At 41.4% G+C, this 16,935-nt stretch overlaps 1 protein-coding gene and 1 pseudogene across 3 annotated transcripts in view; both read left to right on the top strand.

Annotated features, from left to right (window-relative positions):
* The window catches only part of Veph1 (ventricular zone expressed PH domain-containing 1), a 243,417-nt gene that overhangs the window by 200,158 nt on the left and 26,324 nt on the right, over nucleotides 1–16,935 (top strand). For all 3 annotated transcript variants that reach the window (NM_145820.3, XM_006502143.4, XM_006502142.4), the window contains one exon: nucleotides 8,999–9,116. In NM_145820.3, coding sequence (NP_665819.2) covers nucleotides 8,999–9,116 — 118 coding nt within the window. The remainder of the gene's footprint in view (nucleotides 1–8,998; nucleotides 9,117–16,935) is intronic.
* Gm26442 lies at nucleotides 8,556–8,708 on the top strand (annotated as a pseudogene).

The raw sequence follows: 16,935 nt of genomic DNA, 5'->3' as shown, positions 1-16,935 counted from the left end.
GTACTGGTACAGCAACAAACAGGTAGATCAATGGAATAGAACTGAAGACCCAAAAATGAACCTACACACCTATGGTCACTTGATCTTTGACAAGGGAGCTAAAACCATCCAGTGGAAAAAAGACAGCATTTTCAACAAATGGTGCTGGCACAACTGGTGGTTATCATGTAGAAGAATGCAATTGACCCATTCTTATCTCCTTGTACAAAACTCAAGACTAAGTGGATCAAGGAACTCCACATAAAACCAGAGACACTGAAACTTATAGAGAAGAAAGTGGGGGAAAGCCTGGAAGATATGGACACAGGGGAAAAATTCCTGAACAGAAGAGCAATGGCTTGTGCTGTAAGATCAAGAATCAACAAATGAAACCTCACAAAATTGCAAAGCTTCTGTAAGGCAAAAGACACTGTCAATAAGACAAAAAGGCCACCAACAGATTAGGAAAGGATCTTTACCAATCCTAAATCAGATAGGGGACTAATATCCAATATATACAAAGAACTCAAGAAAATGGACTCCAGAAAATCAAATAACCCTATCAAAAAATGGGGTACAGAACTAAACAAAGAATTCTCACCTGAGGAATACCAAATGACTAAGAAGCACCTGAAAAAATGTTCAGCATCCTTAATCATCAGGGAAATGAAAGTCAAAACAACCCTGAGATTCTACCTCACACCAGTTAGAATGGCTAAGATCAAAAACTCAGGTGACAGCAGATGCTGGCGAGGATGTGGAGAAAGAGGAACACTCCTCCATTGTTGTGGGATTGCAAGCTGGTACAACCACTCTGAAAATCAGTCTGGTAGTTCCTCAGAAAATTGGACATAGCACTACTGGAAGATCCAGCAATACCTCTCCTGGGCATATATCCAGAAGATGCCCCAACTTGTAATAAGGACACATGCTCCACTATGTTCATAACAGCCTTATTTATAATAGCTAGAAGCTGGAAAGAACCCAGACGTCCCTCAACAGAGGAATGGATACAGAAAATGTGGTACATTTACACAATGGAGTACTACTCAGCTATTAAAAACTATGAATTTATGAAATTCTTAGGCAAATGGATGGATATGGAGGATGTCATTCTGGGTGAGGTAACCCAATCACAAAAGAACACACATGATATGTACTCACTGATAAGTGGAGAATACAATTTACAAAACACATGAAACTCAAGAAGAAGGAAGACCAAAGTGTGGATACTTCATCCTTTCTTAGAATGGGGAACATAATACCCATGGAAGGAGTTACAGAGACAAAGTTTGGGGTTGAGATGGAAAGAAGGACCATCCAGAGACTGCCCCACCCAAGGATCCATCCCTAAACAACCACCAAACCCAGACACTATTGCACATGCCAGCAAGATTTTGCTGACAGGACCCTCATATAGCTGTCTCTTATGAGGCTATACCAGTGCCTGGCAAATACAGAAGTGGATGTTCACTATGTTCATCTATTAGATGGAACACGGGGCCCCCAATGAAGGAGCTAGAGAAAGTACGCAAGGAGCTGAAGGGTTCTGCAACCCTATAGGTAGAACAACAGTATGAACTAACCAGTACCCCACCCCACCCCCGAGTTTGTGTCTCTAGTTGAATATGTAGCAGAGGATGGCCTAGTCGGCTATCGTTGGGAGGAGAGGCCCTTGGTCTTGCAAAGATTATATGCCCCAGTAGAGGGGAATGCCAGGGCCAGGAGCAGGGTGGGGTGAGGATATAGGGGACTTTCAGGATAGCATTTGAAATGTAAATGAAGAAAATATCTAATAGAAAAAATAAAAAAGAAAGAAAGAAGAGAAAATGCAACCCAATGCCCTGAGTTCACACATATTCTTAGGAAAACACATTAGGGACCTGCACATTCCTGAGCATGCTCAGACCGAGGATAGGTGTCAATCACATTTTTGAGCATGCTTAGCTCAAGGTCATGACATACATGTTCAATGGTTAAAATTCTGATCAGGAACACTTTGAGCATGCTCAGCTTGCATCTGAAAGGTGATAGGTAGGAATGCGTGATAGGAATACTGAGTTTTCTCCCAAATTTTTAATTGAAAAAAAAAAGAATTACTAAAGATGTGTTCATTAAGAGTTCATGCATACTTTGCTTAGCAAAATAAAAGTAGTATGCCTTGAAAAGAAATAACGATGCAAATTTTGAATTTTAGGCAGTCTGACCAAAAACTATCTTGTGCCACTTGCCAGCCAGCCGTCACCCATCGAGCTAAACAGCAGGCAACTGTGCACTGTAGTGGCTACATGACTTCCCTTGGGAGGGGCAAACAAATATCTATATACCCCTGCTTAGGACATCAACAGACTAAAGAAAAATTCCAACCAAGAATAGCAAGTGGAGCCAGTGAGTTTATTGGGCTTACATATAAGAACATATATCCTTAATTACAGGAGCATGTGTGACCACAAATCAGCTGCATCACCAAAAAGTCCTGCCCATTACATAGATGATGACCCCCATCATGCTTCATAGAGCCCTCCTTTAGTTAATCTTCCGTCTCTCTATACTCTAGCTCCTCCTGAGACTCATAGCTTAGGCAGGATTATATGCAGTTGGGGACTAGGGAAGGCCACCAGAATAAGTAAATGAAAATATATGGCTAATTAAAACAAGTTCAAGGCCAGCCTAGGACACATGAGAAAAACACATGTTTATGAAATATTGGTAAAGCTTCTATAGCATGATCCAAATTGCTACTAATTTTTTTAGCTATCTAAATTGCTAATGATTCATTTCCTACTTGGCTGCATACTCCTCTGTGACCTTTTCCATATACTTTTTGACTTAAACTCTTACGTCATCAACCTACCTGCTCCCCCATATTCTTTTTGCCTTATCCTTAGGTGAATGTATAGATCTGTCTTTTGAACTCAATCAAATATTCTAACATCTTTGTTAGTTCTTATATAAAAGTGTTTCAATAACTATCTCTAACATATATCAAATATGGGCATTCTGATCTAGCTACACGGGGACCTAACCAGAGTCACAGCTGCCAGACCAGAATCCTGAAGGACATAAGGAATTTGAGTCTAGTCTGTGGTTGCTATTGATAGTGGGAATATCACTAATATGGGACCTCCTTGGCCATGCATTCCAGATTTTCCTTATTAATTTAGGCTGGCAAAATGAGAGCCAATGAAACCTACCTCACATGTGGCATCCATGCTCTCCTGAATCCCACATGGCAGGAATGGCTCCTTGCTGTCACTGCTATGTGTCTGTCTCCCACCTGGAGCTCACCTTCCTCCCTGAGCACTATAAAATTTTACTAACGTCCAAACTAGGCCCAGCGATTTGCACAGCTCATCTCTTTTTTCCATATTGCACAATTTGAAACAATGACATCTCTGATTTTTAAAGATGAAAAGTGTGCTTTTGTGAACAGACCATGTACTTTGTAACATGAAACCAAATACCGTGAGAATGTATGAGCAGATGAACCCGGAAATTGACAAATTCCTCAAATACAAATCATTTGAGGAATCTATCAGCCATCTTCACATCTGTTCCCAAAGGTGTAGAGTTTTCCAGGCAGTGTACATCCGAGTCTCTTGGAAAGCTTGCTGAGAAGTGTCAAAGATGAAAGCTGCCTATAACGCTTATAACAGGTCTCCCAGGATTCCTGATGTTGAAGCCAAATGAGAACTGAGAAATTGGGGAAGTTGAATGTCTTAAAAATAACCAGCATGCCACACTGACGATCTCAGACTCCTATCCTTGTCTGACTGGTTTTATTCTAATACTTGTTAAGTAAAGTGAGTTCCTACACTACTTCCAGAGATGTGGGAGTTATATTGTGCTGTACTGCAAGTGGCATTGTTGAGGGTTAAGCACAAGGCATTGCATACTCTAACCAAGTACTTTATCACTGAGCTACATCCTCGGCTCCCAGATTAGAAGTTCAAAGAGATGTTCTCTAGGTAAATAAGGTAGCATGCACCTATCATACCAGCTAAAGAGGCTAAGGCAGAATTTCTGGAACACAAGAGTTTGAGGCCAGCCTGGGGAACATGGCAAGACCCATTTTCTTTAAAAAAGCAAAGAAAAGTACTCTGTAAATCTTTAATGAACATTCTCAAATAAACATGGAAATAGAAAACCCCAAAGTTACCATTGATATAAATTAGAAATAAGATCTACATATCTCAAATAGTAAAATAACAATTCATTGAAATATATTATGGACAAAGCACTAATCACTGTATTTCCAAAAATGACAAAATATAGTAAGATTCAGACTTTCAGTGCTGAAGCTTACAGAAGGTGGAGGGTCAAAGGTCATGTGGTAAGATGCCGTATAGTGACCATACCACACACACATGTAAGAAGGCATTGTCCAGTGCCCTGTGCCACTTTCTGGGACTACAGAACTATGCCACCTCCATCCCTTTATCTATAATCTCTGACACACCAGCTGCTCTGACACTACATTTTATTAATTGAGCTCAAGCACAGTATTTTCCAGTAGCTGAAAGAATAAAACAATTGAGTTATAAGGTGCGCATTCCTTTAAAATCTCTGTTAATTTATGCATTCAGCATAGTGTTTCTTTCTTTATGCCTGTCCAATGTAGGCCAATATAAAGATGAATTATTGATTATATTCCCTCCATAAATTAATTTCACCTGGGACTGGGATATAGCTAGAGTGAGCACTCTAGAAATAACTAGTAAGGCATGAAGAACTTATTAATGTGCAAGAATATTAAGGACTTCTTGAAGCTTTTCTATTTCTTATATGATAGATGAACTTTGAGGCTAGAAATCCTGTTAACCAGAAGCACACACAGCACGTGAGGCAAGCCCACGATTTCTTTCTGTGCTCAGAGAGCTTTAGAACAGAACTTAAATGTGCCAGGAGCCAAAGCTGTTCCAGATGTATGCTTTGGCTGCTTTCTAGAAAACTCTTCCACAGCACCCTCCCTCAGTACATAGACCCCAATGTGAGTTTCATAGCCTACCATGCACTTTAAAAACAAATCTTGCATTTATGTATATACTTGGAGGATGGTGTAGTGTGCACATCATGAGCACACATGGAAGCTGGAGGGCAGCTTCAAGAACTAGATATCGCTTTCCATTGTGGATACCAGGGATTGAACTCGGGCCATCAAACTTGGTGCGAAGCTCCTTTACCCAAGGGACTTTACCTGCTAAGTTATTTGGTTGCCTTCCTCCCCCCACCCCCAACTTTACACACACACATACACACAACTTTTATAGAATATAATGAAATAGTGTTGTAATTGTCCACTCACCTTTCCCTGTTGCCTAATGTATTTTTCCCTAAGTGGATTTACAAGGTTCTTTATGGTTTTCCAAGTTCTTAATTTCATTAATAACTATTTTCTAAAGTTGGAGGCAAACTTATCTAAACAACTGTTTTACAAGACCATCTTCCCTCCAGTGACTTTTTAACTGTGTTAACTAACTGACATTTGTTAGGAAAATCCTTTTCAGAACATGTTTCCTGGTGTAACTTTCCCAAATCTGCATAAACAACCCGAGCTTCATTATCCCTCGGGTTTTATTAAGACCTGATTTGAAAGGTACCTGTGAGACTGACTCTTTCAAGTAGGATCATTCTTCACTTTGAGAAGAGCCAAAAGTCCAGGTTGCTGGCAAAACAAAAACAAAGAAAACAACAACAAAACATTTACTCATTTCATACAAACACAGTTTTTAATCTCTCATTAGCTACTGGAAACCATTCAGTTTTCCTCAAGTGTCTTGTTTCTTCAAGGCCAGTAGGAGAGCCTTCCTTCATAGGTATGTGCTAGCAAGGAGGATCTTATGTACGTAAGGGGAGTGTGTGTGTGTGTGTGTGTGTGTGTGTGTGTGTGTGTGTGTGTACTATGAGACTGATATTCCTCATCTTTACCATTCTCTACAAGGACACAGGAGCCTCCAATACTCATGTACATGACTATACAGGCAGATGGACACTATGACATGGAAATTACCGGTAGTTCATCTGAAACCCATCTGCCACAATCCCACTAGATCTGAAATACCCAGAAAGGGATGGAGAATTAGATATGAACTATTGTATCATTCCTCTGTAGTCAAGGTATCTAAAAGGAAGTTTGTAACTTCCTAAAGCAACGTCAGTTTTCTTGTTTTGAAGAAGATGAAAGGAGGAGAATAGGAGGTGTCCATATATCAGTGCTTGGGCAACACTAAGGACCAAGAAGGGTAAAAATAAGTGGGAAAAAAAAAGCCAATAATGACCCTAAGCGCATTTAAGTAGAGTTCCAAAACGTATCTCTGGTGGTCTGCACTGGCTTGCTTTGTGATTTACTTAATTTGATTTTTCACAGATACTTGAAATTACATGTGCTGCATCTGTCTATTTAAAGTTACTGTTACTGCCAGCTTCAATAGTTCCTGTAACTACGATCCATCTTCCTTGCTTGGATCCCTCTGCATAACACCTGAATCCTCTGAAGGGCTAAACCTGCTCTTGGCTTCACAACTCGAGCCCTGGGGTGTAGCTCACCATCTGTCCTAAACTTCTCAAGTAACTTTTTGCCAAAGCAAGTGTGGATTATAGGCAACAACCTGGGACACTCCTGGTCTCTGAACAGGAAAAATGAAGGGATCCCTATGTGTTAAGTCCTTTGTTTGCTAGTAGTGTTTGTGGGGAATGAAGAATTGATCGTCAATTGTGTAAAAAACAAAGACTGATCTGCATGCCGATGGCCAAGGACAGACTTCAGAGACCTTGCAGTTTTGAAACAGATATTTATGAACATCTGCTTTCTCCCCATAAATTTTAATATGGATTTCATCCTTTGAAACCTATAAAGCTCCCAGGTGTGTCTTTGGTCTTTATCTTGGGGAACATTCTTTAAAAAAAAAAAAAAAGTTTCTTTTTTCTAATGAACATATTCTAAACCACTTTTTAAAACAACGTTTGTTCATGTCTGTGTGCATGTGTGTGTGTGTGCTTGTGCACATGTGTGTGTTGCACATGCATACATACATGTGCATAGCCTATTGAAATGCCTCTGATATTAGGAATCCACAACACTATATTCAGCATGTTAAGACTTCAAAATGTCTAATCCCAGACTGCAAAGCACAATTGTCTTAATAAGGAAAGGCCTGATCTGTGGTTTTCATTAGAAGTAGGTGTTTGGTGTACATTTGTGTGACAAGCACTTTCAGAGGCTGATGTTTCAAACACCCAATTCAACGAACAAAATCTCTGTCCTCATTGTATCTATCTTTTGGCGAGCATGAATGCTCTCTAAAGAGAACCTTAAACTGTCCTTGTGCTTTCAAATAGTTCTTTGGTAAATGGGATTTATATTGCACCTATAAACCAATGATGCTACTCCCTTCCCAGTGTCATGCTAGATCCTGGGGATGCAGCTGTTATCAAAGAAGACTGAGTGAAGCTGTGAATATTTATAGTCCACTCTATGCTCCCAGCAGGTATGAGTGTGGCTCTGAACCCACCCAAAAACTCTGGATTCACCAATGAAAGAAATGCACACTCAATCTTTATTTTTTTAATATGCCTTAGCTAGCTCAATGCCTGGGCCACTTCCCATCCTCTCTGTGGCTAACACATTCTTCTCTGAGATATTCTTGAGTTATTACTTTCTAAACTTCTATACTTTATCTCTGTTACCCCAGACACAATCAGAGGAGTAGCCCCTGGGGCCACTTTTCCCTGATTCTTACATGATTAGTTCTCTGTCTTCTCTGGTGATTCCCTTCTCCCTATCATGTATTTTCTCTCTGGGAATCCTCAAAGTCCCACCTCTGTCCCCCTATCCAGCCATTGGTCACTGGCTCTTTACTGACCAGTCAAAAAAAAACAAAAAACAAAAAACAAAAACAAAAACAAAAAACCTATAGTAGACTATGTATGAACTCCCACGTAAGCACAAATCAAATCCCCAACAACTAAGTTCTTTTCTCAAACTGCTCAGAGTCTAGTGTGCTTAGCATCTGTGTCAGCAAATGGAGAATCAGTGATTCTGGGTGGGATCTAGGGAAGCCATCACCCATTCTTTACTGGGTCTGTCTGGAACCATGCAAACTCCACAAACAGCACCTGGCCTTTCTGGTTACTAAGAATTATCACAATATGTAGGAAAGGTGAAAGTACAGAACCAAAGACAAGAAAGTGAAGTCACAATACACCAATGCTCACAACACAAAGTAGGCTGAAAAAACTATGTTCAAGGATCAAGAAGGACCAAGCTCTTAAGTGTGCAGTCCTGCTGCCTGTTAACACAAGTGATGGGTTCCTTATATATCAGAAAAGCCCCTCAAGGACAGTAGAACATTTTTAAATGGTTAGGCTAGTAGCTTTTCATCTTCTTTCAGCCTAATGGAACCTCTCTCTAAATAAGAGCATAGTGACATGGTTTTGTGCCATAGGCTACCTAAAAAATGAACCATCTCAGGATGTCAAATTCCACTTGAGTACTCAAAACGTGGTTACTTTACTGACAAACTATTTCAGAGATGATTTCCCACTAAAACCAACTGTGGAATAAACAATATCTACATATACTTCCCTGGCAGGGGAGGTACCATGATCACAAAGGTGGTTTTCCCAGGGAGAGGCTTATCCACTGCACCCCTGTGATTTCCCAAAATTCAGGAAACTCAACTGCATAATTTGTGGTGGGGGGTAGGAGGCTGCATTCACACTCTCCCCTGGAAAAAAAAGTAGAAAAGAAAACAATATCTACATATAAGTCTAAGATGAATCATCAGGCTGTACCCGAAGCCTCAGCCCTGAGGCTAGGCTCCCTCACTTAGTGAAAAGCCATCCCGTGAAAGAGTCTGAGCTAAGTACTCTTTCCCAGGGTGGCTGAGAGAAGTCCCTTCCAATGCTCTCTCCATTGCAGCATCAGCCCTTCCAGCTTCACAGCCCCTCTTTCTGGTGTCAGATGCTCTGTAGCAGGCAGGCATGCTTATTTGCTTTGTGCTTTGTATTCCTGAAACAGGATCTGGAGCAGCTTCAGCTCCATCTGGAAGAAGTGCGGTTCTTCGACGTGTTTGGCTTCAGTGAAACAGCGGGGGCATGGCAGTGCTTCATGTGCAACAACCCTGAAAAGGCAACTGGTGAGCACCCCACTTGTCCCAAAGAACCGACTGTATCCCCCACCCCCGCATTTACAGGGATCTGTGAGCCTAGTGGCTCTAATTGGCCTTCTTCTTCATAAATACCCCACGTTGTACTAATTTAGAATAGTGTCTGATCTCCATCTCATACTAAGAAAGATGACTCACTGGAGTGGTTGTGTTTGAAAAAAAAAAGTGTCAAGATGCTAGAGGAGAAAGAGACAGAGTCAGAAAGGAGAGCAAGGCATCTTTGACCTCTTTGACCTCAAGAAAACATGATTGGGCTGAATTTGTGGTAGAACATTTGCACAGCAAGTGTGAACTCCTAGGTTCACTCCCCACTATTATTTTAAAGGAGGAGGAGGGAAGGGAGAAACAAAGAAATTATGGAGGAAAGGAAAGAAGGAAAAAGGGAGAGAGGGGGGACAGAGGGACACCTTACTCTGAAACTATCTTTATTTCACCCAAATGAACCTGAAGATTAGAGAAAACAAGCATTCTGTCCAGCTGTGTTCCAGAGCCTTAAAGAACTTAGGTCACACTAAACAAGGGACTGAGCACTCAGTCCTTCTTGCCATGTAGTATTCCCTATGATGCTGCTTGGTGAATGAACCATGTTCACTGGCAGCAACCAATTGCTAACCTTCATCCCCATCCCTAATCTTTTCTGCTGCCCAAAGACTCTAGTCTACTAACCTGACTGTGATGGTTTGTATATGCTCAGCCCAGGGAGTGGCACTATTAGAAGCTTTGACCCTTTTGGTGTAGATGTGGCCTTGTTGGAGTAGGTGTGTCACTGTGGGCATGAACTTTAAGACCCTCATCCTAGCTGCTTGGAAACCAGTATTCTGCCAACAGCATTCAGATAAAGATGTAGAACTCTCAGCTCCTCCTGTACCATGCCTGCCAGGATACTGCCTTAATGGCAATGGACTGAACCTATGAACCTAAAAGCTAGCCACAATTAAATGTTATCCTTATAAGAGTTGTCTTGGTCATGGTATCTGTTTACAGCAGTAAAACCCTAACTAAGACAGAAGTTGGTCCTAGTGACTGGAGTATTGCTGTGATAGAACTGACCGTGCTTTTCTTTAGAAGAATGTGGATTCGGGGACTTTGGATTTGGAAGGCAGTAGAATGCTTTAAATGGGGCTTAGTGGACTATCATAGTAGGAATATGGAAGACTTTGTTACTGAAGGTGATTTAAACTGTGTAAGCTTGGCTCTAGAGGTTTCAGAGGAGAAGAATTTTAATATGTAGCCAAGAGACTATTCTTGTGATATTTTGGTGAAGAATGTGGCTACTTTTTGCCCTTATATGAAGAGTCTATCCAAAGATAAGGTAAAGAGATTTATATTAAATGCATTGACAAAGGAAGTCTCAGAAAAAAAAAAAAACAGCTTTGTACTCTGGTTAAGTCTCAAGAAGAGCATTTTTGAACAAGTGTTGCAAGCTTAGAAAGGAAAACTATAAAATATATGGTTCAAAAATTAAAGGGACACCAGAAAGTGAAATGGAGCTGAATCCTGTGTTGAAGGATATTAAATTGAATTAAGGGAATAGTGACCTTGGGACAATCACCCAAGCTTAGGTATGGAGGGAGTTAGAAAACAGAAAGTTGGTAATAGAATAAGGGGGGAGCCATGTTCCAACCCCAGCAATGGCAGCATTGGCCATGTGGCTCTGACTTTAGAATCCAGGATAGAAGGGACTACTGGGACAATTGATGCTGGTTAGCTAGAGCTAAGAAATTAGTGGTGATTAAGAAGAGATCAGCATCACTGAGTTGAAATCTTCTGGGAAGTGTTTTCTTTTTTTCTTTTTTTTTTAAATAACACTTTTTTGTTTTTTTAAAAGAATTATTTATTTATTTTATGTATATGAGTGCACTGTTGCTGTCTTCAGGCACAACAGAAGAGGGCATCAGATCCCATTACAGATGGTTGTGAGCTACCATGTGGTTGCTAGGAATCAGGACCTCTGGAAGAGCAATCAGTACTCTTAACCACTGAGCCATCTCTCCAGTCCAGGAAGTGTTTTCTGAGAGCACAAAGCAGCTGTGTTCCAGAGATAGCCAAGGTTGTACCTCATGCTGCAGCTGTACTTGGTAATGTGTAAGAGTCACTCAGGTTATACTGGTTTTGAAGACATGAAGGGGTCATGAAGAGCAGCTGAGGCTTGGCACTATGAGAGGCCATGGAAGGCCACTGGGAAGGTGCAGCCTCCGTTGCAGTTGATGGCCCAGGACTGAAGGGGTCATGCAAAAGAGTTGGGGCTTGGCACCATGAAGAGAGCCTATGAGAGGCTATTAATGAAGCCTAGTTGTAGTGGAAGACCCCAGTATATTGGAGATGTCAGTACCATAGGATGATCACCAAGAACAGCAGCAGCAGTGGAGTGACGTCATCCAGAACCTAGGATGCTACAGAGGGCAGAGCTGCAGAAGTGACGCCAGCCCTTTGGAGGATTCCAGAAGATCATGTGTGGATCCCATATTCTGAAACAAGAAGCTGTAACATTAAAATTGCCTTGGAGACCCCAAGATGTTCGAGATGCCAGAGCCATGGGCTATCTGCTAAAGAAAGCTGCTAACAGGGAGTGGAACCAGCCCAGGAGAAAGAAGTTTGATGCAGTCAACAGAGGTAAAAAAGGAGTTGGAGATCTGAAGACCACTTTGACATCAGACATAGAGATGCAGAGTTTGGAGTTTGCCCGGCTGATTTCCTACCTTGCTCTGGAGGTTACAGTTAAATAATTGGATGAATCTCAGAAGAGACATTAAAATTTGGACTTTTAACATTGTTGAGATTGCTATAAACCATAGGGACTTTAGAAGTTGGACTTAATGTATTTTGCATTATGCTATGTTTAGGTATGGTCTTCATAGACTCATATGTTTGAACAAGCCTATGGGGGCCCAGGGAGTAAAATGTTAAGGTTTGTATATGCCCAGGGAGTGGAACTATTAGAAAGTGTGGAGTGGGTGTAGCTCTGTTGGAGTAGGTGTGTCACTGTGGATGTGAGCTTTAAAACCCTCATCCTAGCTGCCTAAAAACCAATATTCTGCTAGAAGCCTTCGGATGAAGATGTAGAACTCTCAGCTTTTCCTGCACCATGCCTGCCTGTATGCTGCCATATTGCCACCTTCATGACAATGGACTGAACCTCTGAACCTGGAAGCCAGCCACAGTTAAATATTGTCCTTATAAGAGTTGCCTTGGTTATGGTATCTGTTCACAGCAGTAAAACCCTAACTAAGACACAGACTTAGAGTGACTGTGAACAAATACAAGCAAAGCACCATGCTATGCATGCCAGATGCCTGCTTTCATTTAGCCAATACAACAATATTGACGTAAAGGCTGCATCTCTGGGATTTTCTCCTCCAATTTGAGGATTTTATGGATTTTATCAATTTAAAGGTAGCCATTGTGGCAAGTCTGTCCTCCTGTTAACTGCCAAGATGTTGAGGCTGAATCTTAAAAACAAAACAAAACAAAACAAAAAACAAAAACAAAAACAAAAACAAAAAAACAGTGTTTGTTTGACCAGAGATGCTAGGGACTCACAGAGAGGTACCAATTAAAATGCATTACCCGGAGGAAGAGGTGCAGAAGGTTGAAGCTGGCGGGAAAGGATGGGGCATTTGTGATGCACAGATTGTGAGCTGATTACAGAGTCTGGATTAAGGCCATGCCAGAGCGAACACCTCAGTTTTTCAAAAGTTAATTCAAGCAAATAAGAAATTGGGGAATTGAATGCCTGCATTGTAAAATGTTCTAATTAGAGCTTTACCACACATATGCAAAAAGACAGAGCATCAAAGATGCTTCATTTGAAAGCACGGTGCAATGTTATCTACCTCTCTTAGGTGACTCTGAGAGGACGCTTCAGAGGGTCCACTCCAAGTGAGCTAAGTCCTTAACTCAATAAGTACCGAGTCAGGCTGACTGAGGGAGGCCCCAGGAAAGGGGCTAAATGGTACAAGGCGTTCCTTTAATATGTATTTTCTCAAATTCGCTGCCACACACTTGAAAAGAACATTTTGCACATCACTGTCTTATTTGTTTTTCCCACCATGAAGCACAGACTGGGAACACAGGCTGATAAGCACTCTAACAAGGCCAAATACTTTACAGCAGAACATATTGGATCAAAATGTTTAGCCCTGAAAACTTCAGTGTGTCTGAATTTCTTTGCTCATTTCCTTGGGCTACATGAAAGAGGATTTGAGACGGAGAGAAATCCTCTTCTAAACTGTAATTCTCACATTCGTGAGCCCCTGGAGAGTTTATATATGTTGTTGATTTCATCTTCTTTTTATATAGGCACATAAATTATATATTTGATCTAAGCAAAAGGTCTAGCGTCATCCTGCAGCCAAATGTATTCTTCCGGGAGGCGGCATTTGCATTCCTGTTGCACTTAAATTCCAATGTGAAAGATGACTAAGACATACAAATGAACATGTTCATGCTGTGGGCATGAACAGTCAGCCTAATTGCAGCCCATTATTCACATATGCAGTGTGTGCCTTGCACATGGGCTGTGTGTCTTCTACAGGGTGCCTGGAGACAGAAAGATGAAGACAGTAAGGAGCCTCTGCTTTAGAAGGGATCCACAATCCAATTAGAGCTAAGAGCATTCTATGAGAAAAATCTTGCACCCTTCTTGTGTTCCTTAACATACCGTAAATACATACTGAATGGATGAATGTGTACATAATATTTAGAAATGGCAAAGTCAAAAATTCCTTGATATTAAAATGCAGTGCTTCAAGACTGTGAAGATGATTTAACCATATCAAATACACATCACGATACCATAGTTAGGGCATTGAGAGCCTGGTAAGAGAAGTTTGGTCCTGTTTCTTCCATAAGAGAACTCACCACATTAGAAACCAAATGGCCAGCCTCACACCTGGCTGAATTATGTCCAGCTGTGTACTGTGCACAGCCCTGGGCTCTATTTGTGCCTGCTTTGGGTCAGATTCCCTGCCAGCTGTGAGAGGAGGACTCTAAAGACGGTTGGATTGGACTCTTGTAGGAACCAGGATCCAGAAGGGATTGAGGGAGGTGGAGTTGTAAACCCAGGAAACAAGACTCCGGAGACCAGCATCCAGGTGCAGATCTGCTCTATTGCACAGAAGCAAGCATTTTTAATATAACCTTTGAACCAATGGAGAATTGACACAAAGTCTGTAGTAGCCAACTATCCCATTGTCACTATGGGGAGGTGCCAGGCTGCCAGTGCCCAAGGGGACTTCCGTAAAGACAGGGACGCAGCCAGCACCCTGTTCCGGATCCATTCTGAGGCTCACTAGTTTTCAAGGATCCTTTGTTTGTGTCACTTGGTATGCCAGTGGACATGGGCACTTGTACTATTAGGGAGGTATGCTCAGCCTCTCTCATCTTCCACCAGGCCCCACCCAAGGACCACAGCACAGATTCTAATAGAAATGACTAAATAAGCTGATTTTTGCATTTTCTCCCACAGGGACTAACTAATAATACAGTAATTGTCCACATATAGTCTGTGTTCCAATATTTTTTAACTGCTATCCAGCCTCTCCATAAATAAGGAACAAATCATAAGTAAATTAGCCATCAGGAAAGAAATTCAGAAATATAAAGTATTTCTTAGAATGTCCAGACTAAGGCTCTACTGCTATTTCAGAAGCCAACAGTCATGAACTAGCTTGTATTGTCACCTCACATACGTCCTACTGGTAGATCTGGTATTTTCTTCAAGATAAGCTGATTTCAGAAATTGAAATTTCAACCTCTAAAGCCGGTCCAAATTAAAACATGGAATTTTAGAAACCCCTATAACAATTATTCCACAATGTTCTAGTGTGCAGTAAAGACAAAGGAAGTTTAATTGTTTAGCTGTGATCTTTTTCTCTGACTTGTTTTACAAGAGCGGGAACTTTGATGTGGTAATCAGTGGGTAATTGTTCCATGTGGCCCAATGATTACAACAGAAACTATTTGCAGTCCAATAGCTGACTCAGTTCTAATAGTCATCTTACAAAGGTACAAAGCAGATGATTTCCAAATCCCAGAAATAACTCAGAAACCCTCTGAGACCTGTCTGCTGACCCCACAGAACCCATTACTCCAGTTAATGAGAGAACAGAGGTTGAGCAAGAAGATGTAGCCAAACGTAACTGACTTCTGGAAAACGATGCAAAGCCTCTTTACAGCTGCCAGTGAGTCTTGGAACCGCAGGACCTGTAACAGTAAAAGAAGGCAGAAGGCTTCCCTGGGGCTGTCAGGACTTACAGCCTGCCACTTTTTTTTTTTTTTTTTTTTTTTTTTAAGAAGGAGAAGTAGGTCATGGCTCTCACTCACTCTTGCCGCCTAAAGCATGTGAGGTGACTTAGTTCTTGCAAAAAAAAAAAGGGGGGGGGGGGCGGGGGGAGAGGAGAAAGAAGGAAAAGCTCAGAATTTTGGCACTCACATCCTCCATAAATCTGAATAATCCCCAACAGAGTCACTCTCTGAGTCATTTGATATTTAGAATTTGAATGTGGTTGTCAGTAGAAGTCTCCCTGGATTCTAAAAGAAAATGGGAGAATTCCTTTTTGAATAATATTGTATCATGATTCTTCTGTAGAACTGATTCTAAATATTTGCTGTATGAGAGCATGCTGCCCTTTCTATCACACAAACAAACAGTAGGGGTGTCTAAATACAATCAGTGTGGAGCGGCCTTCATGGTGGTGAGGTTAGCTTCAGACACCAAAGACAACTGGGGGCTGTGGTGTGGCTCTCCTTCTGTGCACACCATTCCTGTGGGCCAGATGCCTTTCCATGCCAAATGCCATGAATAGAGCCAGTTCATATGCCCACAAAGAGCTTGAGAGTCCACTAATGTGAGACTTCACTATTTAATTTTGTAGAACTGCACAACGAAAGAACCCATTTTGGATTTATGCAGCATTGGGCCTGTCTTGTCTCTTTCCTCCTACAACACACATTTGAGCACAGGCTTCTATGCTAAGTATTGTTTGAGTGCCAAAAACAGCACAACAGTGTTGAATACCCTTCACAGATTGTATTACCCACAACACTGTAGTACACAACTTCACAGATCATATTATATGCTTTGGTGACTATTGTGTATGGGATAATTACATAAAATTGAGCCTCAGCTTGTTGTTCTGGTACTCTGAATTATCCATAAGGATATAAACACGTGCTCATCAACCCAGATAGTTGATCGTCCTAAAATTCTATCCCATTCTTCCTCCTCATTTTTTGACTTCCAGCTCTATGCAGCACCACACACATACACACACACACACACAGACACACACACATATACACACATACACACACACATACACACATACACACACACACAGACACACACACACATACACACATACACACATACTCACACACATACACACACATACACACACACACACATACACACACACACACACATACACACACACCTCTACTCTAAGGCTGGATAAACTCTCCTTCCCTTTGCTCTTTCTGTCTCTGCCAACATGTCTGCATTGCATGTGGCGTATTTACATGAGTCTTCCCCCATGACAGTAAACTACAAGGGAAACCATGTATTGGTCCCGGCCTAGCACACAGCCGTGTGTGACACACACTGACAGATAGGTGGGTGACTAAGCAGTTTGTGAGTCATGTCAGCGGCTGCATAGCCAGGATAGAAAGTTGGAATTGTTTCTGAAATACAGAGTTTAGAAGGTCCCAGCATTTTCAAGACTAAAGCAGGAGGATTGTGAGTTAGAGGCCAGCCAGGCCTACCTTGGGAGATTCTGTCTCAAAAACA

This window comes from Mus musculus, chromosome 3, assembly GCF_000001635.26.
Source record: "Mus musculus strain C57BL/6J chromosome 3, GRCm38.p6 C57BL/6J".
NCBI lineage: Eukaryota > Metazoa > Chordata > Mammalia > Rodentia > Muridae > Mus > Mus musculus.
This window is presented reverse-complemented; position numbering and strand designations above follow the sequence as displayed.